Source organism: Hevea brasiliensis, chromosome 14, assembly GCF_030052815.1.
Source record: "Hevea brasiliensis isolate MT/VB/25A 57/8 chromosome 14, ASM3005281v1, whole genome shotgun sequence".
In the NCBI taxonomy this organism is placed as follows: domain Eukaryota; kingdom Viridiplantae; phylum Streptophyta; class Magnoliopsida; order Malpighiales; family Euphorbiaceae; genus Hevea; species Hevea brasiliensis.
The window spans coordinates 21,127,950-21,153,483 of record NC_079506.1 but is presented as its reverse complement, the minus strand read 5'-3'; the positions used below and the strand labels follow the sequence as shown (position 1 = coordinate 21,153,483).

Here is a 25,534-nt window from a genome sequence, read left to right as displayed (position 1 = left end):
AACAGAAAATTAAATCAGGTCTCTCTTTCGGTTGGCTTATTGAAAATTAGTATTGCAAATGTGTGTTTGGTACTTTTCTTGTTCTGTGATTTTAACAAACATTTAGGCAGCCTAACATTTCTTCTCATGCTGCTGTGTACGTGACATCATTTAAGAAGATGTTGGCCTATTTTTAAATAATAATTATTCATTTATTTCTTTATCCTAAGACTTGCAGATTTTGAGATCATATCAATTGGCAACATTTGTAGAGAACATGTGAACTTTTTCGTCCAACTCTTAAAAGGCCAACTGCACAAACCTAACCATGTCTTAACTCATGAGAATTGTGGAAAAGGCAATGCAAGCCCTGCTAAGGCTTCCCCTGCATTGAGATGCTTGAGATCTATGAGCCTAGCGGACTAAGTAGATCCCTAGAGCTACCAAATGTGAGGTTCAACTTGCAAGAATACCTCCTTCGCTAATAAGAGGTCCAACAGAACATGCAATGGCTAAATTCTAAGAGAGAGAGAGAGAGAGAGATAAGTTTACTGACCCTAGATTCCATAAAATGGAGACAAAAGTTCAGAGGCTTGATCTTAAAAGGAGATTAACGCCTGGAAAAGAGCAAAACATCAAGAGGCTAAAAGCAAGGATGGCTACAGGTAATGTACTTGCGAAAAATCTCCCTAAAGTTGATTAGTACTTTCAATATGCGAGTTTATTACAAATTTGATTATTATTACTCAAATAATATTGTTTAGCTTTATATATTTTAATTAGTAATATATATTAAATATATTTTTTAATAATAATTTATATTTTAAAATTTAATAATTCTATGAAATATTTGAATTCTATTTATTTAAATACAATATTTAAAAATTTAATAATCCTAGAAAATATTAATTTTATTTGATTTAGTAAAATGAGAGAGAGAAATTAATTAAAATAATATTTAATTTAATTTAATCTAATGATATTTTTATCAATTTGAGAATAATTATTAAATTTCATAAAAAAAAGATGGACTAACATTGATAATGTAGGTACATATTTGAATTATTTTTGTGAATTAAATCATTCAATTAAGCTAATTGCTAAAATTGAAACATATATAAAAGTTGAAAGATCAAATTAACAAAATTAAAAGGTTTGGCCAAAAATGAAAAAGCCTTACATAAATTAGTATTCTAATAATAGTTAATAAAATTATCATTCTTATGATTTATTTAATAAATTAGTGTGTAAAACTGTGTCATTCTTTTATTAGTTGTTTTTGCAATCTTGAATTTTCCTGTGCCATTATTATTATTATTTTTTTTACTATTTTGATTTGATTTTGATTCGTTATCAAGAAATATACTAAAATTGTATTAAACCAAATAACCATTATATGATTTTTAGATGTATTATATAATTTTATATTTATATGTAATTAAAATTATAAAGTATGTGTATATATATATACATATACAATAATTATAATTATATACTATACACAACTTAGTATTATATTTTTTTTTCTCTAATTGTTTTTACTAACTTTAATTATAAATGAATTAAATTATTTTATAATCTTTAATTATATGTGTTAGCCTATTTATACTACCTCTAGTCTTTTGAATATATATAATTGACTTCATTATAATTAATTAAGTTATGCAAAAAATAAATTATAAGCTGTATTTAAAAGTACCTTTCATTTTTCTATTTATACACTAATAATTATAAATTAATAAATTAAAATTAAGTTTGATTATAAATAATTTTTATTCTCATAATAAATTTGAGATTATTTAGGAATGAGTGTTAAAATTTGAATTGAAATGCAATTGAAATTTGAATCAAAATACCAAAAATTAAATTAAATCAAAATTGAAATTAAACTGAATTGAAATTAATTAAAATAGTAAAACTAAATTAAATTAAAATCAAAATTTTAATTATGCTTGATTTTATTTTCATTTTAAAATAAAAATAAAACCAAATAAAATTTAAATATCCTAAATATTTATAGTCTAAAATTGAAAATTAAATATTTTCAATTTTTCAGATATTATACTCGTTGCTATCCTAAACATTTATAGTCTAAATTAGTCAAATTTAAAATTTTAGCTGGAATTAATTGGTTTAGCCGCTGCCCATATCGAGTTCTCCCCTCCTCTTCCCAACGCTGCTCGCGATATTCTCCCATATTTTTTTGGGTAATTACAATTTTATTTTTAAAAGTTAATAAAATTTATAATTTAATTCTATATTTTTAAAAACTAAGTAATTTAATTTTTAAAATTTAATAAAATCTATAATTTAATTCATATCATTAGAATTTAATTAAATTATCATTATTTTTAATTAAAAAATAATTTAATTTCTAAAGTTTTATTTTCTTAATAATTTAGTTCTTGAAATTTTATTTTATTAACAATTTAATCTCTATATTTTTCAAATATAAGCTCCATTAAATTTAAAAATGTTAAATTTAAATTATTAAAATATAAATTAATTAATTTAAAATCCTTAAAATTTTAGTTAATTATAAAATTATCCATATATTTTAAAAATTAATCCCTAAGTATTATAAATTTCTATAAACAAACCCTCATAAATTTGTAAAATCTATTTATATTATTATTATTTTAATAATATATAAATAATTATATATTTATATATATTTATCAATTTATAATATTCTCATATAATATATTACATTGTTATATATAATAAATTACGGATGCAAATAGTTATCAAATTAAGACTTCAAGTATTAAATTATTTTCTGATTGAAAATAGAGTTAAAAATAATTTTATATTTTTTGCTAAATTTAATAGGAATTAATCATAATTTTAATGTTAGGAACTAACTCATAAGTTTATTAAAATGTTAAGAATTAAATTACTTGATTTTAAAAACTACATAAACTAATTTGTACATTTAAAACAATTTTAGAGATTAAATTATAATAAAATAAAATTTTAAAAATTAAATTATTTTCAAATTTAAAATATAATTAAGGGTATTTTGATCATTTTTAATTTGATTAATAGTAATTTAATTAAAATTCTAATGATAAGAATTAAGTTATTTTTTTTTGTTAAATTTAAAATATAAAATTACTTCATTTTAAAAATATAAAAATTAAATTATAGATTTTATCAAATTTTAAATGTTGAATTATAATTTAACTTATTTTCAGCTACTTTTTTCTTTTCCTATTTTGCCCCTTAATGATAAGGCCGTAGAGGTTAAGAAAAGTATATATTCTCGTTCAACTAATTATATTTTATATTTATCCTAAAAAAATATTTTATATTTATTATATTATGAATTTAAAAAATTTTTTTCATATAAGTTTAATCTCATGTGAAAATAAGTTTTATATTCATTAGATTAGATTGAATATTTATATTCAGATATATAAAAAATTAATATATATATATATATATATATAAAATGAAAGCACAAAAACTCCGTATAACTAATTAGCTACATAATAAGAGATAATTATTTTTAATAAATAATTAAAAAAATAGATAAAGAGATTGAAATACCAAACTTTCTCATCCTCTATCTTTTTAAAATATAAAAAATATTAATCAAATTATTTTTAATTAAAATTTATATACAAATATTTAATTTAAAAATTATTATACATTTTCATATAATATCTATAATAATTGCACCCTTTATTATAATTCATTTTTCAAAATCTAACTGTTCTTTATTAGGAAAAATCTAGGCGTCATATAATCGGATTCCACTGAGTTGTAAAGTCCAAATTGAAGACTTCAATAAATTTTCCTATTTTGTCGCTTAATGATAAAGCTAGTGACTTTTTCAACCCTCTAGATTTCTCCTTTCCCCTAACTTAAATATAATTCCACTACTATATAAAGTCCGGCGCAGATTGAAGACTTGCAGTTGCAGAGGGAAGCTCATGGATGGATGATAATATTTCGCTTTCACCCAATACCCTTTGCAGTTCGAAAGTGGAAGCTTTTTCACAAGCACTTGGATAGGAATTGGAAGAGCTTCCACTTTCGATTGCAAAGGTAATTGAGTAGAGCTGCTGTCTATGATGATTGGATTCATATGAAGATCGTCAAGGTGAAAAGGTGAATTGGAATTTCAGTACTTAACCCTCTCAGCTAGTTCGATTTCCTCAATTTAATTTGTTTGAGTTTTCTCCAATTTATTAGTTTCTATGTGAATATAGATTATTGTAATTTCAATTTGTAGGTTAATTAGATTGGATATGCAGTTGATGAGTGATTAAATCCTGATTAAGATAAGGAGATAACATCTCCATGATTGTATCTTTGTTATCAAAACACCACCACTCACTGATGTAATCTGCCGTCTCATCCGGATTGTCTGTTCATGAAAATCTAGATCTCTATGTCCATCTCAGTTTCTGGCAACTTATCCTACATTTCTGCCGTTATATTTTCCAATGACATGAGGCTTAAGTCTCTCCGGTGAATGGTTTAATCGCTCCTCAGTCTCTTGTTGGGAAAATTTCAGGGTAAGTACCTTAACAATCAGTCTCCTTTTACTTGTTCTTGGCAAGATTCATAACCAGTTGCTGGTTTTATCACACAGCTGTGTTTCCGTGGAAGGGGAGCCATAGGTGATTATTGATGTCTTCGGAGTGCTAACTTGAAACCAAAGTGATTGCTGTCTGTACTCCAAAATAGTTGGGGCTCTTTTGCAGTAATCAAGATCTTGGCCTCATGCTTTAATTTTTTTTTTTTAGAATGATTTTTTTTAATTAAAAAAATAAATATTTACATTTTAATTATAGATTGATAAAAAAAAATAATTAAATAAAATTCTATAAAATTCTAATTTCACAAGTGATAAGGTTTATCTGGGAGTTTTCAGTTTTCAATGATCAGAGAGCAAATGACTCTTGATCCCTTTGTTATCTGAGGGAGGTTGTTCCCTGGAATCATTTCATATTCCAGGGGAAGGTTCTTCTTTGTAGTTGATAACCATGGATTAAATGGTTGACATTGAGACTAGAGAAAATGATTACCACAAGAAACTATGGGCCTATAAAAATGAAATACGAGGGCAAGGATTGAAGGATAAAGCCCTTTAATTAATCCGTAGCCCAATTCAAAGTCCAAAACAGGCCTTTTTAACAATGCAAGGTAATTTTTTGTTTTGTGATTTTTTTTTTTAACGTTTTGTTTACTGAACTTTATTTTATACTCAAATATCAATTTTAGTCTCTACGGGTCAGTTTGATAGCATGGAAAACATTTTTTTTTTAAATATATTAATTAAAAAGTGTTAAAAATTAATAAAAATTGATATGTTTTAAGAATATAAAATTAATTAACAAAATAACTTTTCAATTGTTTTTTAGTTATATTTAATAAAATAATTAAAAAAAACTTTTTTAACTTTGAAATTCTGTTAATCGATGAGCTAAAGCAGTGATAAGTGGATAACTGATATTTCAGATCATCAGTTCAGTTGCACAACAATGTACAATTACACTGGAATATCAGAACAAGAATGAATAAATAACTTACATGATTTTCGAAAATGGAAACTTGACTGGATGTAGTAAATTTCTCATCCAATCTGAAAAATAAATAAATAAATGAATCTGTTAGCGATGATCTAGTATAAAATTTAACATTTTCTCATTTCATCTGGCCTCATATTGTTGCTTCATCACTTAATTGAAAGGAGGAGAAGGAGAAGCTATTCTGCCAAGTTTCATTGTTTTTGCATCTTTTAGTTTCTTGCTTTTCAAACAGCTGCAGATCTGCAATATGCAGGCATTGTCCTAGGGAAGAACATATGTTGAGCTCCTTCAGCTCTTATTATTGGGAAGATGATCCTCGATGCAACCTAAACAAACAAGAACAATGTCAAGCAGGAAAAAAAAATAGAAACTATATCTGCATATATATGCATTAACATAAGCAGAATTTAATGAAGGTCAATCGAAAACTGTAACTCATATTTAGAAGTGTAGTTAGCTATACATACTGAGATCATTCTAACCCCAGTCCACATGCGTGTAGCTGAAGGGAATGGAAATACCAACCGACCGACACCATAAGTAGCCACAGCAAGGAAGTGGACAACCAAGCTCAGTGGGTGAGGGTTTAGACCTGAGAGTAAAGCAATCGGACCACTCGAAAATACACCGCCAAGGTTCAAATAGTCAAAACATGCTTGACGAATTTCACTTTGTGCTGAATCATGTGATGCACTAAACACCTTGTATAAGGCTCCTGCTAATGTATTTATGGTAGATGCCACCGGCTAGACAATAATGAAATGCATAAATTGTCAATACCTAAATCTCTCATTGTTGAAACTTGTAAGAATCATTTCCAAGAACATTTCTATTCACAAGAGAAAGTACGATTTGGTTTACCTTGCGAAGTGTATAAAAAGATTTAAGATATTCACAAAGTGTTGATTTATCACTTAAATCATGTAGAGGTCTGAGAAGATTCTGCAACAAAACTATATCAGAAAGTGCCACAGTCATTCCTCCTCCGGTTAAAGGATGCCTCATGTTGAACGCATCCCCCAAAAGAAGAGCACCTGGAGTGGGATGAGGAGCAGCAGGCATGCTTCTATTAGGCATTGTTCTTATGTTTCCTTTGTTAACGGCAGAAATGAAAGCCTCTGAGAGCTCAGGAGGGATCTGATATATGTGCAAGTTCCTCATCAGTTGAAAGCAGAAAAGAGAAATGACTTGCAGTCAAAAAGCTCCCAATCAATTATTACAAATTGAAACATCTCTAAACCCACGTTAAAGCTAAAAGCTGAGAGTATCAATTTACGTCAGCCTAAATTAAAAAAAAAAAAAAATTCTTCTTATCATGCTATTCATGACACTGCCTTAGCAACACACATGATCGTCCACCAGTGATAGATTTACAATTTACATATAACATGCCAAGGAAACTTGGAATACGTACCTGGGGAGCCACCACGGATTTCAAATAGTTTGCCATTTCACCATTTGAAATGGAAGGTAGCTTTTGGCCAGCTGGTATGTCTACCAAACAACGAATTTCAGAGCTACTAATCCTGTAGAACAAGATTGGTGAAGGGTCCGCTAGAATAACGTGTCCATGATTTGGGTACGGAAGTTCACAGTTTTCCAAGATCAAAGCGACAAAACAAGAGGGAATATCGACCTGCATAAATTACAAAGCACGATTGAAAGATTAGAGAGCTGAAATGTTTATGTGATGTTCAATGAACACAAAGTAAGAATCAACACATTTTATCATAACCCAAGAAGTAAGTAGTGCAAAAGCCAGCAATCCATCTCATAGAGAAATTGCTATTTCAAGTTTGAAATATAATCTTGACCTTGGGGTTGCAAAGAGAGCGTCGCAAATTTGAAAAACAACCGTCGCATACAATTGTGAGTGGAGCATGAGCAGTAAGTTCTCGACCGCTTTTAGTTTTGTATTGTACGCCCTTGATTGTTCCTTTTACTTCAAGTAAGGATGTTACTGTTCCTTCTTCCAATCTTACACTGCATACGTGAAATCAAACAATAGATTTTGTATTAGCTATTGGAAAAAGGATACCATGGCTTTCCGCAGGATGAACAAGTTGTACCACAATATATTGATTATTTATAATGGCATATGAAGGGAAAGAAAGATTACTTGGATAGAGAAGCAGCTTTTTCCCGCATCCTTTGAATGAAACGCCCATTATGAAAGCTTCTTCCCGAAACATTTGAGTCAAAACTTTGCAAGGGATAGGAAAGTTTTGTACTTCTCCCACCCTTATACAAAGCGTATCCAAATACTTGTTGAGCATCGATGTCTTCTACACAATCTGAAATCATATGTATTTACTTGTAAGAAATATAAATAACAACATTGTTTGCAGAATAAAAATTTTCAAGTTCAAATGAAGTGACTTCATAGCCTAATTCTAGTTTACCTTCAAGGCCCAACTCAATTAGTTTGAGGTAGCCTCCCGGCTGTAGGAGTTCTCCAACAATTCTATCAGGCTTATTCAGGTCTCTTTCAATCACTTGTACTCTTCGTCCATCCTGCAATTAAAGGAAGGAATCAAGGAATCAAATAATTAATTCCATCCCCCATAGAAGACACAATAAGCAGATGCACACAGGCACACAAACTAATATAGATAGAGAGAGAGAGTCACCTTGCCAAGAGTGTAAGCAAGAGCAGAACCAGCAACACCAGCACCAACAATAATTACATCTGGATTCATGGCTTTTTCTGCCTCATTTATTCCATTTTCATCTCCCTGCAATCTTTGATCTCTCCCAACCTCCCTTGAAGCTGTGGTTTTTTTCTTTCCTGTTGATCTATACAGCAATACAAAACTGTAAACAGAAGCTATGATTCCTCCCAACACATATAGATATTCCATTTCCAAAACTAATCTTAAAGAAGAAAGGATGGGATTTTTTTTTTTTTTCTCTGTTTAGGAGGTGGCGGTGAGTCCCTATTGCTTGAGTTGTGAACTTGTGGCGTACATGAAACTCATTTTGGCTCCTTTATATAAGTTAAGCAGGTCAACCTGTCAAACAATTACTTGAGAGTGGGTCTCCAAATGAATGATGAAGTAAAATTTGTGACTTGAGTTGTGGACAGGTACATAAAAATTTAACTCAAGTAAGGTTAAAAATGTTTTCAAGATCTCGAAAAAGACCACAGAGGAAAGAAAAACTATGGAATTGAAATTGTAGACTAAGAAAATAGCATAGTCAATTGCAAGAGTGTTTCTTTGTCAATATCTTCATTGTCGATCGGCTTGTCTTTGGATTCTCAACAGTTGAAAGATTGAAACTTTCATCAAGCATCTTCTGCTCCTCAGACCCAAGTCTATGAATTTCTTCTTATGGTTCGTAACGGATTATACTTGAAATCATACTTCTTGTAATCAAATTGTTCAACTGTATATACCCAATTGAATACTACATTCAATTCAGTTTTTTTTTTTTTTTTAATTGAAATTCTTAAAAATTCATGTGGATCTAAGGATTCCACGCTGAGATGAAGCCGCGCTGTGGACAATGGTAGTCGGATCTTAATACAACAAAAAAAAGTCGGGCAGGACCCAAATTCGGAATTCGGCCCAGCCCAAAAAATCCTGGCTCATTAACTAAAGTACGAAAATACCGAGGAATCTGTTGGTATGACCATCTTGTCCGAATGTAGCCTTTCTCAACGGCTACTCTGCAGTGAAGCCAGATTTTAAAATCTCTTCTTGGATGTCTCGCCATGACCAAACTTCAATCCTAGAGTACCTAACCTCTACGCGCTCCTTCTCTAAACCCCTTCCCAGCCTCTCTACGCAATGGACAGTTCTGAGTCTTTGGACATAGACGACCAAGAAGAGAATGGAGACGAGTTCTACGAGAAGATCGAGGCCCCCAAGTTTGTGGACCTCACCGCACCCGATCCCTACAACCCCGGCGATGATCGCTACTGGTTCTGCTTGCGAGTTGGTGAGTTAATATGTATATATTTTTTCTGGGTTTACACTTTAGCTTGAAGTTGCGATACTCTCTGTTTTGGTCGTTGAATAGCCTGTAAGGAAAGAGAAAAAAGATGGGTTTTGAGGATTTGCTTTAATTGTTATTAGATTCATTTAAAAATGAAAAAATGGATTCGAATCTGAACATAAAGAGATCAACCTGATCAGTATGAACTCATCAGTAATGCACAATAATTGGCTGTTATGACACATTATAAGTAGCATTACTAACTTAACTCAGGTTCAGTTTAACTATTCCTGCGCTTCTCCTTCATTTTCAGCTGCCACATGGATCATAGATTGGAGTCTTTTCTCTGTTACCATTGATTTTAGAGTTTACATTTTCCTTCTCAAATTCTTGCCTGCAACCAGTAGATTGTGGGATTTACAATCTTCGAAAGTGGTGAATGGTGCTCCTGTGCTTTTTGGAGTTCAAAATTTCGTCTTCTTATTAGCTTCTTTCTCCATTTACTTGAACATGTACATGGTTCTTCAAATTCTAATTTTTTGATTTCCATGCTTTCGTTCATTGTGATTGTGCCTCCCAGGTTGCGACCAAAAGCATGAAGAGGAAATGGATTCTGAAGCAATCTACAAAAATTTTGTTCTTCGGGTTAGTTACAAGTTCTACATTATACTCTTCTTCTCCATATCAGTTTATGTAACAGACCAATTTAGAATTTGGGTGTTAAGCTGTCGAGCCCTGCAGGTCATGGCTGCAAGAAGTCCCAATGTTCGTCTTCGAAAAGCACTGTATAGAAAGGATTCAGGGTGAGCACACAGCTTTTAGTAACTACAATTGCAGGTGTTTCTTCTCTTGTACCTGTGGCTGAACGCATACTAACACCATTTACTTATTTCTATACAATAGTACCAATTTGAAATGTCCACGAACAGTTCCTGCAAAACCTTCGAAGTCTAGAGTATCAAGACTGGCCCTGATTTCTTCGATATCTAGAAGGATAGTAGATCCTAAAGTGAAAGTGAAGCCCATTTCTAAGCAAACTGTAACCCCAAATGTAAAGGCAAAGCAGCCTTCTTTTGTAGCCAAGGCTTTGACAACTCCACGGACCAAAAAGCAGCTATCGAATCCAGATGCATTTCGGAGTGTTAGGAACCCGAAAACAACAGCCACTGCAGTGCCAAAGAGTAGAGTGGCAGCGAAGGCTTTGCTATTTCATTCGCCTAAGAAATCACTGAGAACAAAGAGTTCACTAGAATTGAATACACCTGTAAAGACATTGTGTGCTGAGATGAAGGAGCTTGAGATCACTAGTGCCAAGAAGCAATTGCCTCCAGATGCTGCTAAAAAACAATTAAGAGGACGAGAGGTTAAAAGCGGAGTTTTTGATGGGCTACATTCTCAAAATCACAAGAATCGGAAAGTCAAATGTTCTAAATATTTAAAGAAAAATAATACTGAAGAGAACTCACAGCAGTATCATTATCCTGTGCCTCATGAAAGGGATGAAAATGACTTCAGTGAAGCGGAGATTGAGGAGAAAATAAGGAATGGTTCTCAGGGATTGTGCTCTACTTTTAAGAACAATGAAGGAAACGAGAATGAAGGGCCTTTAACAAATAAAGTTGAAGCTTCATCAGATGCCTGCGGAAGTGATTCTAACTCCCTGTCAAATTGTGAAGGGAGGAGCTCAGAAAATGATAATAAAAGGCATACTTCGACCTCAGATGACAAGGAAAATGATACTGAAGTCATGGAGAGTGATGATAAGGAAAATTTTTCTGCCTCTGATGATAACAGGTTTCCACTCATTTCATTTTCTTCTTTTTTGATGGATGTTCTTCATGTTTATGCTTTCTTCCATCACTTACTAGTGAACTTTATATGTGCAGAGAATCGGATCAAAAGGTTAGTCATATTGAACGTAAAATTCTTGGCAAGCATGAATCACCAAAAGGCAATCAAAAGGTGCCTGCCTCGTATTATCTGCCTTCAAATAGTTTCCATTTCTTCCAGCTTCTGATTTCTTTTCCGCATTTAAAAAATGATACAGACCACTGAAGCAAAAAGTAAGCAATCTAAAGAAAACTCCACCACTGCTGCCAGTAGTGCTCAAGGGCTGAAGCATAAAAAACCTAAGCCTACAAATCCAAAGCCTTTCCGGCTAAGAACTGATGTATGCATATCCTTTTCTAATGCTATTTTATCTTTGAAAATGCTCTTTTCTTCCTTTTTTTAATAGAATTTGAGTTATTATAGGAAAGAGGAATTCTCAAGGAACAGGAGAAGAAACTCTATCCTGCAACTCTCAGTGAAATCACAACAGTCCCAAGTGTACCAGGAGGAAGCTTGCAGAAAAAATGTCACAATGCAATCCAAGTGAGTTTTCCTCTAAAATGCAGAGCTTCATTGGCTGTGCTTATGGTTCAATGAAGCTCCAGAGTCTAAAGTCTAAACTGATACTCTGTTTATTATTACAGAGAATTGAAAAGTGCATTGAGCAAACTGAGAATTGCACACACACAAATGAGAACATTGAAAAGGAAACGAACAGAGCCCAGATAAGTCAGCCTGTGAGTTCATACTTTTGTGAAGGGGAAAATAACACTTAGAAGCATTTATGTTTTTATATAGATGTTGGCTAAACCTCTAAATGATAATTACTTTGAGCAGCAAAAGGAAACTTGCAGCTTAAAGAATTCGAAAGATAGAGTGGGGAGAAAATTTTCTTCAGCTCCGCTGAGACATACAATTTCTTCACAGAAGAAGCTTGTGGCTTCACAACAGGAATGTAGCCCGGATAAATCAAGTCTAAAATTGGGAAGCAAGTTGAGAAGAACCAAATCACCATCAATGAAAGAACATGCAAGGCCTCGAGAGTGAGTTTCTCCTGCTTTAATATGCCTTGATCAATCAAGAATTTATGATCCCTAGTACTAAATTTAGGGAACTCTTGCAGGGCAGCATCAGGTAGAAAGGAAATGATTTCTGTTATGACAACTGATCAACTTGGCACAATAAAGGAAAACTCTCCAACAATTTTAGAAGCCAAGAAAGCTGCAAAGCCAACAGAAAGTAGGGGAAAAGGTTCTGTTTCTCCTGTTTCCAGGCCCTCATTACAGGGGAGAAGGTTCAAAACCATTGCTAAGGAACCAAACTTTCATGCTATTCATGTGCCAAAGAGCTGCACCAGGAGAGTAGCTTGAACTAGTGACTAAACGCAATTACCTGTTGACTGTACCATATCTCTTTTGTTGTCGTTCAATTGATTCATTGAATTATATATTCTTTCCAGAAAATTCTTTATTGTTGTCTACAAGTTACTTTATCGGGCCACAAGAAATTCTTTAGTCCATTTTTTCTAGACAATTGTTCATTCATGATGATTTGTATTCATTTTAAATACAGAAGAGGCTTGCTGTTACTCTTCACTTCATTTATCAATATGAGTACTCAATTTTATTCAACAAAGAATGTGGGAGAGAGGGGAAAAACAAAGAATGAAGTCATAAGCAAACAATTGCACAAGTTTCGTCTGCCAGTATCTATTAAAACACAACTACAGAAATGTATTCTCATAGTTTCCAGAGAATTTATCAGAATATTACATAAAAAAGTCTGCTATTTTGAATGCTGGAAACATCAAGATAAGATAGAAGCAACAACAACAACAAAGTCAAGAGCTGAGTTGAAGAAACCTTTGTGCCATGGGATGCTTGGCTTGTGAGAGTTCGTCAGGCTTTAAAACTTCAACAACTTCTCCATTTACAAGGAGGCAAACCACATCAGCAATTCTTTGGATCTGCTTGATGCTGTGAGAGACCATCACAATTGTCATTCCCTGGTTCTTCTTCAGTTTCACAATAACATCCTCTATGTTTTGTGTTGATATTGGATCCAATGCACTCGTTGGTTCATCTAGTAGCAAAACCTTTCAAATGTGGGATATAATTAGAAGAACTACACATATTAGTTCAATAGAAAGTTCATATACTAGCATTCAAAAAAAAAAAAAATGCAAATGTAACATCGCTAATATAGTCCAAAAGAATACAAATTGCAATATTGTCAAACAGGTTTTACCTCTGGTTCATTGGCTAGGGTCCTAGCAAGTGCAACCCTTTGAGCTTGACCTACAGATAATTCATTACCATTCTTCTTGTGGAAGGAAGAATCAAGGTCAGCAAGGGCAAGCAACTTGTGAACCTCATGGTCAGGAAGCTTTTGCCCCCTCAATTGTGGTCCAAACCGTATGTTATCGGCGACTGTGCCTAATGAGATCGAAATCAACATTCAATTACAAGAAGTGGATTAAGGCTATAGAGCCTAATACAATGTAATGTAATCAACGTTTATGCATATAAAATTTGACTGCATTATATTGCTTTACGCCATACCAAACATAGCATAAGTTCATACAAGTTTTCTCCTACTTAAAAGCTCAAGCTTGTTTATAAATAAAGGATAAGAAATGTGTGTCGTGGCAGATATGAATCAATGGAGCAAGTGTCGCTAGCAGCTGGATAAATAGGTAATGTTAAATGAAATATCCTGAGCATCTTTTGAATACCAAGTAAATTCAATCTCCCAATTCAATCTTCCAGATTTTTTTTTCCACTTTCTTTCATTTTCTCTAGTTTCCCTTCATTTTCTCTCAGTTTGTCACTGCAACTCTACAGCCAGAGCTTAATATGATATAATTAACACAAACTTAATATGTTAATTCAGGACAAGAAACAAGGAAGAAAAAAAATCAGTCAAAACTGAATATTAAAACTAACCTTCAAACAGAGCCGGAATCTGGAAGAGCATTCCAACCTTACGGCGGAGGCTGAGAACATCAAGATCCCGAATATCACGGCCATCAAGAAACACGGTACCAGACGGTGGCTCCCAGAGGCGGTTCATCGACCTCAAGAGCGTAGATTTGCCACTACCGCTGGGGCCTATGATCCCAACAACGACGCCCTTGGGTATGTCCAAGTTGACTCCCGAGAGAATAGTTACTCCGGCATCGGATTTCTTGGTCAAATCACGTATTCGAAACTTGTTTTGAGGATCATCTCCACCTGCTTCAATATCCCCCACAGCCAACAGATGCTCTTGACGATCATCAGCTACCCAAAGCAAAAATCAAATTGAAGGGTCAGAATCTGAAGAGAAAAACAGAGACAAAGTAAGAAAAGATTAATAGAAACGTACCCGGAGAGGCCTGAGCTCGGAAGAACGAACCCATAGGAGAAGGACTGGTGAGCAGAGGAGAAGCAGAGCTCATAGCTGTTATGCGAGAAAAAACCAGAAATACCTTCCCCTGATGGTCACTGCGCCAGTCACCACATGACGCTTCAAGATTCTACATGATTCCTTCTTCTATTTTCTTGCGGGGAGGAGATAACATTTTATTGTTTATTCTGTTGGTACTTTTTTGTCATTATCAATTTTGTCAAATTGATTAAATAAATATAATAATAAATACATCCTCCACTAAATCAATGAAATTTAATTATTTTAATAAGGATAATTTTGATTGATTTGATTTTTAATTAATAATTTTATAAGTTTTCAACTTTTAATTACTAACTTGGCTATTTTTAATTTGATAGTTGAATTAGTTAAATTTATGTTAATTGATATATTAATTATATTTTTATTAATAATTATATTATTTATAATTATTATTTTTATAATTTTATTTATAATATTTAAATTGTAATTTTTTTCTTAATAATAAATCATATTTATTATTTTTTATAAATAAAAAATAAAAAATTTATTTTTATTAACAATTAATTAATTAATAAAAAAATATATTTTTTTTCATTTAATTCAATCATAAATAATAACTAATAGAATATTTTGGATTTCAATTAGATTCCACTTTCTCCCAACTTCATTTCTTAATATAATTAGAGCCGGCTAATTTTAGTTAACTTAAAATTTAATTCAATTGGATTTGGTTAATTGAATGTACACTCTTACACATGTAATTTGAAAAAATTAAATGATAATAAAATACTTTTCAATTTGATTAAATTACTCTTTATCTCATTGAGAGGAGATGTAAAATGAATTTTAGAAAATTACATAAATAGTTATTGTATTTTGTAAAGATAAAAATAAAATTAACAAAATATATATAATTAATACTTCTTAATCTTTTTAAAATTATAAATAATTATAAATAAAACAACTTTAATTATTAAACTAAGTTTTATTTAGGATTGAGTTACTAATAATAATGATAATACTAATAATAATAAACCATCACATTTGCCGTTTAACCAGGCAAATTCATTGGTATAATCTCCGTTATGAAGTAGTAACTTTTGGCATTTAGTTTTAATTCAATTGTATTTGAATTGCTTTTTAAGATTATAAAATCTAAAATTCAAATTTCAATTAAAGTAAACTATATATAAAAAAATTGAGCTTTCATAGTTGATGCCAATTGCACAAATCTAACAAGAATAAAATAATTCCATTGCTTAGGCAATCAACATTAAAATAAAATTTATTCAAGTTCTACCTAAGCTGTAAGCGCATCTATACATTAGACATTACCAAGGGAGCATCTAATTCAACTGCTTAGGCCTAGGACTAGTACTCCTGTATAGAGAGGGATGACAATGGGTCGGGTTTTTGCTAGTATCCGATCTAATTAAAACTTAGTGGGATATATTTGGGTATTATATAATTGGGTTCGGAACGAGTTTAAATTTAAAAAATAATACCTGTGACGGATTCGAGTTCAAATTTTATATGTTTAGTATCCATTACCTATAACATCTCAAATTTTAAAATATAATTATTTTATATATAAATATAAATATTTTATTTTATTAAATATTTTGGAAATTTATTTAAAATTTTCTTAATTTTTTAAAATTGGGTTTTATTTTTTGGGGACAATAAATTTTATCTATTTTTAAAAATCAATTTAAAGATCACATGATAAATTTAAAAATATATTTGGATTCCACAAATTTTTTTATGAATTTTTTGTAATTTTTTTGAAATTTTTGGGCCTCATATTGGGTCTCAAGACATAGTAAAAATCTATTTTTTGGTAACTTGAATCAAACTGGCTAAATCAAACTGGACTGAATCGAACTGATCTTTTTCTCCCCTCCCTCTTCTTCCTGCGCACATTCTCCCATTTCCTCTTCGATTTCTCTCTCCCCTCTCCTCCCCACCACAGGCCACTGCCAACCCTCCCTCCCTAGTTCGCCAGCGCACCACCATGGTGCCTCCCAGCCACCGGCCGTTGCTTGGATCACTGGAAAATCAAGTTTGAATCCCTCCCTAATGCGCCGCACGATGCTTCACTTTTTCGGCTAATATCTGGCCGATTCAGCCACCAATCGGACTAGATTTTGTCCCAAATACCTTCTACTCCTCGAGAGCTTTTCATAGACACCAAGATTATAAATTTTTATTAAGCGGATTATCCAATTTTTTAGCCGGAAAGTTTTAGCCCATTTCAATTTTTGGGATAAATTTCTCCCAAATTAGGAACCCCACAAAAATTTCGAGAATACCAGCGTGCTCCACTCGACGAGAGCTTTACGGCAATATAAATTTCAAAATTTTCTAACACTGAAAATTCGGTGGATCCCATAGACTTTGCAATATTTTTTCGAGCTTTAAATGAGCTTATTTAATTTTGTAACAATTTTATTCTAACCTCTAGTGTTGTGGACTTCACGTAAATACCTTCGTTTTGCAGAAATTCGACCATCACCAGGATCTACAATTTCAGGCCGGACAAACAAGCTACCAGAGTCACTTCGAAATTGGGTCGAACTTATAATTTATGTCACCATTCTTAGACACCCCAAACACATTCCAAGTGTCAGAATCGGCGTAGGTAAACTCGAACTCTAAGTTTCTTCAATTAACTAGTGCGGAGTTTATAATAAAAATCTATAAAATATTCGTGGATAGCTAGAAAATTTCAATTCCCTTTGCATTAGTTTTATAATATTATTAAAGCCCGCAGGATTGGATTGTGACAAAGTTGGTATCAGAGCTTAGGTTCTAGATTCATGGAAAGTGCATGTCTAGGGTTTTAAAAAGAGTCTTGTTAAGGGGTCACATGTGGAGTATAAGATCCTGTTTCGTCTTCTTCTGTAATTTCTTATTTCTAGATTCCGCATTTTTCCTTGGGTAGTGTAAAAGTGTTTAAATCTAGTATCTTATTTTTCATGGAGTACATGGTGATGTGGACTTGAGTTAGCAGATGTGTTGAGGTCTACTACAGGATGCGTACTCCAAGAAATGCTATGTTTTTGTCAGTACTGGACTAGGTGGCATGCCTATTTACACAAGGCATGAGTACTTAGAGCTGAGTTATGGCAGTAAGTATGATTGGAATCAATTCTGGAAAAGTCTGTTAGTAAGAGGTATCTTCTAGAATACAGTAAGATATCGAGATGTAAAAGAGCGAGGGTAGGCATAAAATGTAAAAATGAAGTTTAAGTAAAGATTGTAAATCTTAAGATGATATGTTAGGCAAATCGGTGGTAAAACAGAAGGATTGTTACAACTGATATCTTATAGAAAGAGATGATGAAATTTCAAGAAGAAAAAGAGACATGGATTGAACATTATTCTACAGACAACAGTGTGTTGATGATTGTAGGAGGAGATTTCTCTTTCTCTTCAAGTTTAGCTTGTGCTTTTGACTCTAGAAGACTACATAATTAAGGGAAGTGTGTTAAGGTGACCTAGTATTTAAACACATTCTCCTTAAAAGTAAATGATGGCAACTGTGTACCTAATGTTAAGCATGAAAGGATGATTAGAGTAGTAACATGAGTTAAATCAAGTTAGTTACCAGGGCTTGCAACCCTCCTGAACTATGAGCTGGAGAAAGTACTATTTGTGGATGAGTTTTAGTGGATGAAACTGTTGTTGATGGGTAAATTTGAGGCTAAAGTTTGGAGAGCTGTGGGCAGTATATGTGGTTATATTAAGGAGAATGAATATGTGAAATATCTTATCTAGAATTATAGCATAGCACGCATTTCCCACAGCCATGTTAGTTCAAGCGAAACTTATAGTTTCAAGGGCTCCTCTCTAACCATGAAGAGCGATTCCTACAAAGAGTAGTAGAGAATGATAATATTCTGATGGTTAAGTTGGGAAAGAAAATACAAGAAGAATTTTCTATGGTCAGTTACAAGTATTGCATAATTTGAAGGATGTGCTGGTAGGAGCCAATCGTAAGGTTAGAAGTCTAGAAGTAATAGAACTAGTAATCAAGATAGGACTAAGAAATAAAAAGAAGGTTAAAGTTGATGATGGGATGGACATCCTTGAAGGAAAAAAGTATAAGGATGCAAAAGGACAAAGGTTAAAGAATAAGTATAGTAGGTTAGAAAGATATCAATAATAGCAGAAACGGGAAAAGGAAGTGAATAAGATCAAATGGATATGAGGAAAGATCGATAAATTTGGTTATAATGATGATAATAAGGAGGAATAAGTATGCTAGGGACACACTAACGGATGTTTAAAACAAGTTATGGTAAGATGACAGATTAAAGGAGTAATGAAGCCTCAATCTAAGTGTCAATGTGTCAGAAAGTACATCACATAATAAGAAGCTTTTGGAAGAAGTCAAGATACTTCCATTCCAGAGGAGTGGGAAATGATAAAGTCGCGTTAATTGGGTTGTCAGGGAATGCAAACACTTTTGTCATATAAGAGAAGAGACCCAGTTCACTTTTCAATATTGATAGATGGTGTAGGGTACACTTGGCATTTGAATGGAACTCTACATGACTAGTTATATAAGATTGATAGGAGTTGGTCTAAGGACCTTAGTAGTGACACAAAGTAGATTAAAAATTCAAAGTATCATGGGGGATGAGAATATGCATAGGTGTTGACCATTGAGGTCATAGGATAAGTAAAGATTTCGAACGAGATGTATATAATAGGTGCTACTGGAAAGCATCTCATAGCTATAGGATAAAGAACACAAGTCATGTCTTTGGGGGCCAGAGATTATTGAAACAGAGGAGTGGGGACTGAAGTCACTAAGAGATACGTTATGGCGTAATGAAAATAAGGTAAGCACCAAAGTTGATTAAAGTTATGAGATATAAAGTCAAGCACAGTGGAGTTATAGTGAGTACTAGAGATGTCAGAAAAAGGTAAACGAGTAGTCAAATGTGATGGTTTAGTTTCAGAAGGAGGACAGTAGCTGGCGTACTACAACAGGGACAAATAGATATAAAACGTTTTTAACAATCGAAGCAGATCCCTATGGTTAAGGTTTTGTGGAGGAGCCAGTCAGTGAAAGAATGCACCTGGGAGTCAGAGCGGGATATGCACAGCAAGTACCCATACTTATTCAATATGTAATCCTGTATTTTTATTCTACCTTGTATAAAATTTGAGAACGAATTTTCTGTAAGAGAGAAAGGATGTAACACCCCAAATTTTTAAATATAATTATTTTATATGTAAATATTGATATTTTATTTATTAAATATTTTGGAAATTTATTTAAAATTTTTTGAATTTTTAAAATCGGGTTTGATTTTTTGTGGACAATAAATTTTATCAATTTTTAAAAATTAATTTAAATACCACGTGGTAAATTTAAAAATATATTTAAATTTCACAATTTTTTTTGAATTTTCTATAAGTTTTTTCAGAATTTTTGGGCCTCATTTTGGGTTTCAGGGTATAGTAAAAATTCAATTTCGGGTATCTTGAATCTAACCAGTCGAATTGAATTAGATCAAATCAGACCGGTCGAATTGAACTGATCTTTTTTTCTCCCCTCCCTCTTCTTCTCTTATATTTCTCTCTCCTCTCTTCTCCCCATCATCGACCACCGCCAACCCTCCCTCCTCAGCTCACCGGCACACCACCAGGGTACCGGCCCCTGCCTGGATTAACAGAAAATCAAGTTTGAATCCCTCCCCAATGCGCCACGCGACGCTTCACTTTCTCAGCTAAAATTCAGCTGATCCGGTCATCAATCGGACTGGGTCTTATCTCAAACACCTTCTACTCTTCGAGAGCTTTCTATAGACACCAATATCACAAATTTTCATTGAGCGGATTGTCTAGTTTTTTGTCCGAGAAGTTTTAGACTATTTTAGTTTTTGGGCTAAATTTCTCTTAAACCGAAACCCCACAAAAATTCTGAGAGTGCTGGCGTGCTCCACTTGACGAGAGCTTCACGAGAATATAAATTTCAAAATTTTTTGATAACGAAAATTTAGTTGGTCCCACGAAATTCACAATATTTTTTCGAGCTCTAAATGAGCTTATATGATTTTGTAATAATTTTATCTAACCCCTGGTGTTGTGGGCTTCGTATAGGTACCTTCGTTTCATGGAAATTCGATCGTCACCTCGATCTGCAATTTCGGGCCGGATAGATAAGCTACCGGAGTCGCTTCAGAATTGGGTTGACCTTATAATCTACTCCACCATTTTCAGACACTCCAGATGCATTCCAAGCATCAGAATCAGTGTAGGTAAATCCAAACTCTAAATTTCTTCAATTAACTAGTGCCAGATTTAGAATAAAAATTCATAAAATATTCATAGATAGCTAGAAAATTTCAATTCCTTTTGCATTAACTTTATAATATTGTTAAGGCCCGTGAGATCGGGTCATGACAACATCCCGTGCAGAAGGAAGATCTCGGCTGGAGCGGTCCTTTGGAGAGGCAAGGCTTGTAACGCCCACACCATAGGTAGTCCGTACATTTTACTGTTCCGACAACTAATGTCTGTTCGAACAGTTAAAATGTCTGGAACTACACTTAAACTATAGTGAGGAGGCATAAATTAATGAAATAAATATTAAAAAAATATATAGAAAAAATTTTGTGAAATAAAATAAAATTTAGAGAATTTATTAATTGATATAAAAAAATAAAAATAATCCGATGAGCACCATGAAAGGCATTTTGGTCATTTCACTCCTAGAGGTGAATTTTGACTTAAATGTCAAATTAAAATTTGGAAATAGAATAATTAACATAAATTAATTTTATGAATTTGAATTTGAAAAATGAGAAGAGAAAGAAAAAGAAAAGAAAAGAAAAGAAAAGGAAAGGAAAGAAAAGAAAAGAAATGAAATAGATTTATGAAATTTGAAAACAATAAAGTACACATAAATGTAAATATATAAATACCCACAAGAGACAAAACCCCACCAACCATCTTCTTCTTCCTCTTCTCTCTCTCTCCTTGCCGTCTCCCTTAGTCTCTCCCTCCCCACCATTGTTATCAAGCTTAAAGCTTGATTTCCCAAGCTTTCACTCACCAAAACCCATAGTCCCCTTCATTAAAAAGTTAGCCCACTCCATAAGGAAGCCATTGATAGTGAAAAGAAGAAGAAAAGTTGAAGTTTAACAAGTTACCCAAGAGGTTAGTGCCTAATCTTCCTTTCTTCCTTTATTAATCCTTGAGTTAAGGTTAAAATGAAGTGAAATTTGTAAGAAACTAAAAGAAATAGGTGAGTTATGGGGGGAGTGAATTTTTGGTACCCATGGTGAGTGATGGTTTTTGATGACTATGATGTATATAAAGTGATTTAATGATGTTGGTTGATGCATTATAAGTATTAGAAGTTAATTTACATTGAGATTTTATGAGGTTGAAATTGTGAGTTAGGGTTCAGCCTAACTTTGGTATTTTTGTATTATACCATGCAATTGGGATTGTTGAGATGTGTTGATGATATTTAGAAGTGCCTTGAATGTCAAATTGAAGCAAGGAAGTTGGAGGAGAAGTGAATTATTGGAAGTGTTATTTTCTGCAGGTTGTGTTTGTTGAAGGCAGTGTACATTTTAGGCCATAAATGAAATTGTGTGACCCCAATTGGTATGAGGCCAATTGGAGGTGAAACTAGACCCAAAATAGCCCATATTCTATGAAGAAATCATGCCCAAATTCTATCCAAAACTTGACCTAAATACTGCCTAAATTCGGATTACCCTGCAATCCAACCCAGAAAATGACCAAATGAATAGTACGTATTCATTTGGTCATAACTCTCTCTATACTGGTCCAAATGACCTAAAATTTCACCCATGGAAAGTTTAGACATAGGGCTACACTTTTCATGAGGACTACTTAACCCAGTTTTGCCTTTAACCAATTCAAATTGGTAGCAGAAGTTGGGTCACTGAAACTACCAACCCAGAAAATGACCAAATGAACAGTACGTATTCATTTGGTCATAACTCTCTCTATACTGGTCCAAATGACCTAAAATTTCACCCATGGAAAGTTTGGACATAGGGCTAAACTTTTCATGAAGACCACTTAACCCAGTTTTGCCTTTAACCAATTCAAATTGATAGCACAATTTGGGTCACTGAAACTGCCAACCCAGAAAATGACCAAATGAACAGTACATATTCATTTGGTCATAACTCTCTCTATACTGGTCCAAATGACATAAAATTTTACCAATGAAAAGTTTAGACATAGGGCTATACTTTTCATGGGGACCACTTAACCCAGTTTTGCCTTTAACTAATTCAAATTGTTAGCACAAATTGGGTCACTAAAACTGCCAACCCAGAAAATGACCAAATGAATAGTACATGTTTATTTAGTCATAACTTTCTCTATACTGGTCCAAATGACCTGAAATTTCATCAATGGAAAGATTAGACATAGAGCTACACTTTTCATGAAGACTACTTAACCCAGTTTTGCTTTTAACCAAATCAAATTGTTAGCACAAGTTGAGTCACTAAAACTGCCAACCCAGAAATTGTCCAAAAATACTGTTCCTTTGGTATGCTTGACCAGTTTTGGCAAAAATGCCATAACTTGGTCTCCAAAGCTGCAAATTGAGTGAAACTAGTGCCAAAAGTTTTATAAGCCACAGAACAACAATTTTTATGTTTTGACCAAGCTCTAGAAACCATTGCATTCTAGGGAAAATATTAGCCAAAGTTAGGAATTGAAATCTGGAAAATGTTAAGTTGAACTTAGAATGCCATTTGATACCCGTGTGTTCATTTGGCCATAACTCCCACTAGGAAATTCCATTTGAGATGTGCCAATATGATCTGGAAACATGATACTTAGGGCTACAACATTGATTTAGGCACCTTTACCAAATTCCAAATGTAAAGACCCTAAAAAAGGGGTCAAACATACTACCCTGAAGTTAGTTTTTGCCCTTATAGGACTGAGAGTCCAGGTTAATACATTGACCATAACTCACTATACCAAGCTTGAAAAATTATGAAATTGTACCTGGGAGTCCCTAAGACATAGAGAAACATATCTTGTGAAGGAACCTAAGTCTAAAAATGACCATAAAATGATCAAATGACTGGTCAAAGTCTATTGACCAGGAATTGTAAATTCTGGACAGCTTAGAGGCAAACGGACCAATTATGGTATTTTGACCATAAGTTGAGTTCTATAACCCCAAATTCAGTGATTCAAAAACTGAAATTCAAGTTTAAACATATAGGAGCAATTGTTATGAAGGAAGTGTGACTAAATAGACATCCTAACCTAGTCAAATTCCTAGATAAAGATAACACATCAACATGAACCTAAAGAAAGGTTCATGGAAAAAATGCTATATATGATAATTAAAATACTCATAAGGATAATTAAATATTAAAAATGATATGAATATGTAAATTGGGACTAATGTCCTATTAATATGAAATTAATAGTACCAATGAACAGTACTAGAAAATAATAACAATGAATAGTGCTAAAATAATTAAAAATGTTTAATTGCCCATAGTATACCTAGACTTATTTATTTAGTTTGGATAAATTGGTATACCAATTAGGGACTACAGATAGCAGTACTGCCTATCAAGAAAATCATGAACTGACAAAATATGTTTGGTATGATTATTCTACAGGCTATATGCTTACTTATTGGCCATTGTGCCTACTTTATTTCTGGTTTTACAAGCCTGACAGCGGGTCTCGTGCCTGACAGCTGGCCTCATGCCTGACAGACGTATACTGGATAGACATACGGCTGTCTATCCAGTATACACCCGTGCATCCAGCTTTTATAATTTGTTATACGTTTCTTGGGCACTGATAAAAATTAATTGAAACTTAAAATACAATAAGTAATCATAAAATATCCCGATAATGTTAATTGTTTCCAAAGTGTAATAAAAAAAAATATAAAACCCAGAAATTACGAATTGCAATTATTATTTCAATTGTTAAATTATTGTTATTATAAATTATGCACCACTAAGCGTTATGCTTAGCGCATTGGTTTTCCATCGCGTAGGTACTGGAGATCAGTGGCCATCACAATAGCAGCCACCACAGTAGTGTTCGAACAGAGTTTCGACCAAATCTGCCACTGTCCAAAGTCACCTCACCAGTCTTTTGTATTTTGGTAGGGCCAATGTATAGACTAGTATTTTGGTTCATTATGTCTAGTCATGATGTATTTCATTTTGGACTTGTAATTAAACTTTGAGATTGAAATGAAAACTTGTAATTTATTATCTATAAATTTCTGTATGAATGCAATAGATGATACTTCATTTTTAGATCTCATAAATAATTGTAAATGATATGATACAAGAGAATATGATATGGAAATGTGTGAAATGAATATGGACATGTTAACAGGTGATTAGTGGAACCTGCCAGATGCTAATAAAAGAGAGGAGGATCTGTCCGGGTCTCCACATAAATAAGATATATAAAAAAAAAATTCTACACATAAATTACCTGTTTTAAATGATATTAAATTTATAATAGACATGACAAGACAAGATAGGGTGCTCTGGCACCGAATATGGCACTTCTTGCTCGGCTATACAATAGACGGGTAAGGGGCGTCACATTTAGTGGTATCAGAGCAGAGGTTTAGGCGGTCCTAGACCTAAATAGTTAGAAATAGATAGAGTGCACCACATGCATAGGCTTTTAAATAGAGTCGAGGTGACATTAATGCAGATATGTTTCTTTGTCTGTTTTATAGGATCGATGGCATCTGATCCTTCAGAGCACGGACCTCCATGATCGATAGAGGAGGAAGTAGAGAGTCACGCACCTGCACCTGCATTTAGTCAGGGGCACAGTAG

At 33.0% G+C, this 25,534-nt stretch overlaps 3 protein-coding genes and 1 long non-coding RNA gene across 8 annotated transcripts; 2 read left to right on the top strand and 2 right to left on the bottom strand.

Annotated features, from left to right (window-relative positions):
- The first annotated feature begins 3,703 nt into the window (after nt 1–3,703).
- LOC110647261 (uncharacterized) lies at nt 3,704–6,301 on the top strand. 5 transcript variants are annotated; one of them, XR_009143670.1, is made up of 4 exons: nt 3,820–4,095; nt 4,220–4,505; nt 5,776–5,938; nt 6,025–6,301. It is a non-coding gene; the product is annotated as an uncharacterized LOC110647261 (long non-coding RNA). The 5 variants fall into 5 exon arrangements; XR_009143669.1 differs by having other exon boundaries at nt 3,841–4,095; nt 5,776–6,301; XR_009143668.1 differs by lacking the exon at nt 5,776–5,938 and having other exon boundaries at nt 3,842–4,095.
- On the bottom strand, nt 5,425–8,616 carry LOC110647259 (squalene monooxygenase SE1). The gene is made up of 8 exons (XM_058135655.1): nt 8,153–8,616; nt 7,925–8,036; nt 7,642–7,816; nt 7,337–7,505; nt 6,937–7,158; nt 6,384–6,659; nt 5,990–6,268; nt 5,425–5,848 (listed from the first exon to the last, which is right to left on the bottom strand). The coding sequence occupies exons 1-8, from the start codon at nt 8,381–8,383 to the stop codon at nt 5,747–5,749; spliced, it is 1,566 nt and encodes a 521-aa protein (XP_057991638.1). The 5' UTR covers nt 8,384–8,616; the 3' UTR covers nt 5,425–5,746.
- Nucleotides 8,617–9,157: 541 nt separating this feature from the next.
- Nucleotides 9,158–12,754, top strand: LOC110647264 (uncharacterized). The gene is made up of 10 exons (XM_058135654.1): nt 9,158–9,464; nt 10,042–10,106; nt 10,203–10,264; nt 10,365–11,255; nt 11,348–11,423; nt 11,509–11,631; nt 11,715–11,834; nt 11,936–12,028; nt 12,129–12,334; nt 12,415–12,754. The coding sequence occupies exons 1-10, from the start codon at nt 9,314–9,316 to the stop codon at nt 12,659–12,661; spliced, it is 2,034 nt and encodes a 677-aa protein (XP_057991637.1). The 5' UTR covers nt 9,158–9,313; the 3' UTR covers nt 12,662–12,754.
- A 221-nt stretch (nt 12,755–12,975) lies between these two features.
- LOC110647265 (ABC transporter I family member 17) lies at nt 12,976–14,858 on the bottom strand. The gene is made up of 4 exons (XM_021801010.2): nt 14,658–14,858; nt 14,237–14,572; nt 13,539–13,726; nt 12,976–13,386 (listed from the first exon to the last, which is right to left on the bottom strand). Exons 1-4 carry the CDS (start codon nt 14,728–14,730, stop codon nt 13,132–13,134), a joined length of 852 nt encoding a protein of 283 aa, XP_021656702.2. The 5' UTR covers nt 14,731–14,858; the 3' UTR covers nt 12,976–13,131.
- Between the last annotated feature and the right edge of the window lie 10,676 nt (nt 14,859–25,534).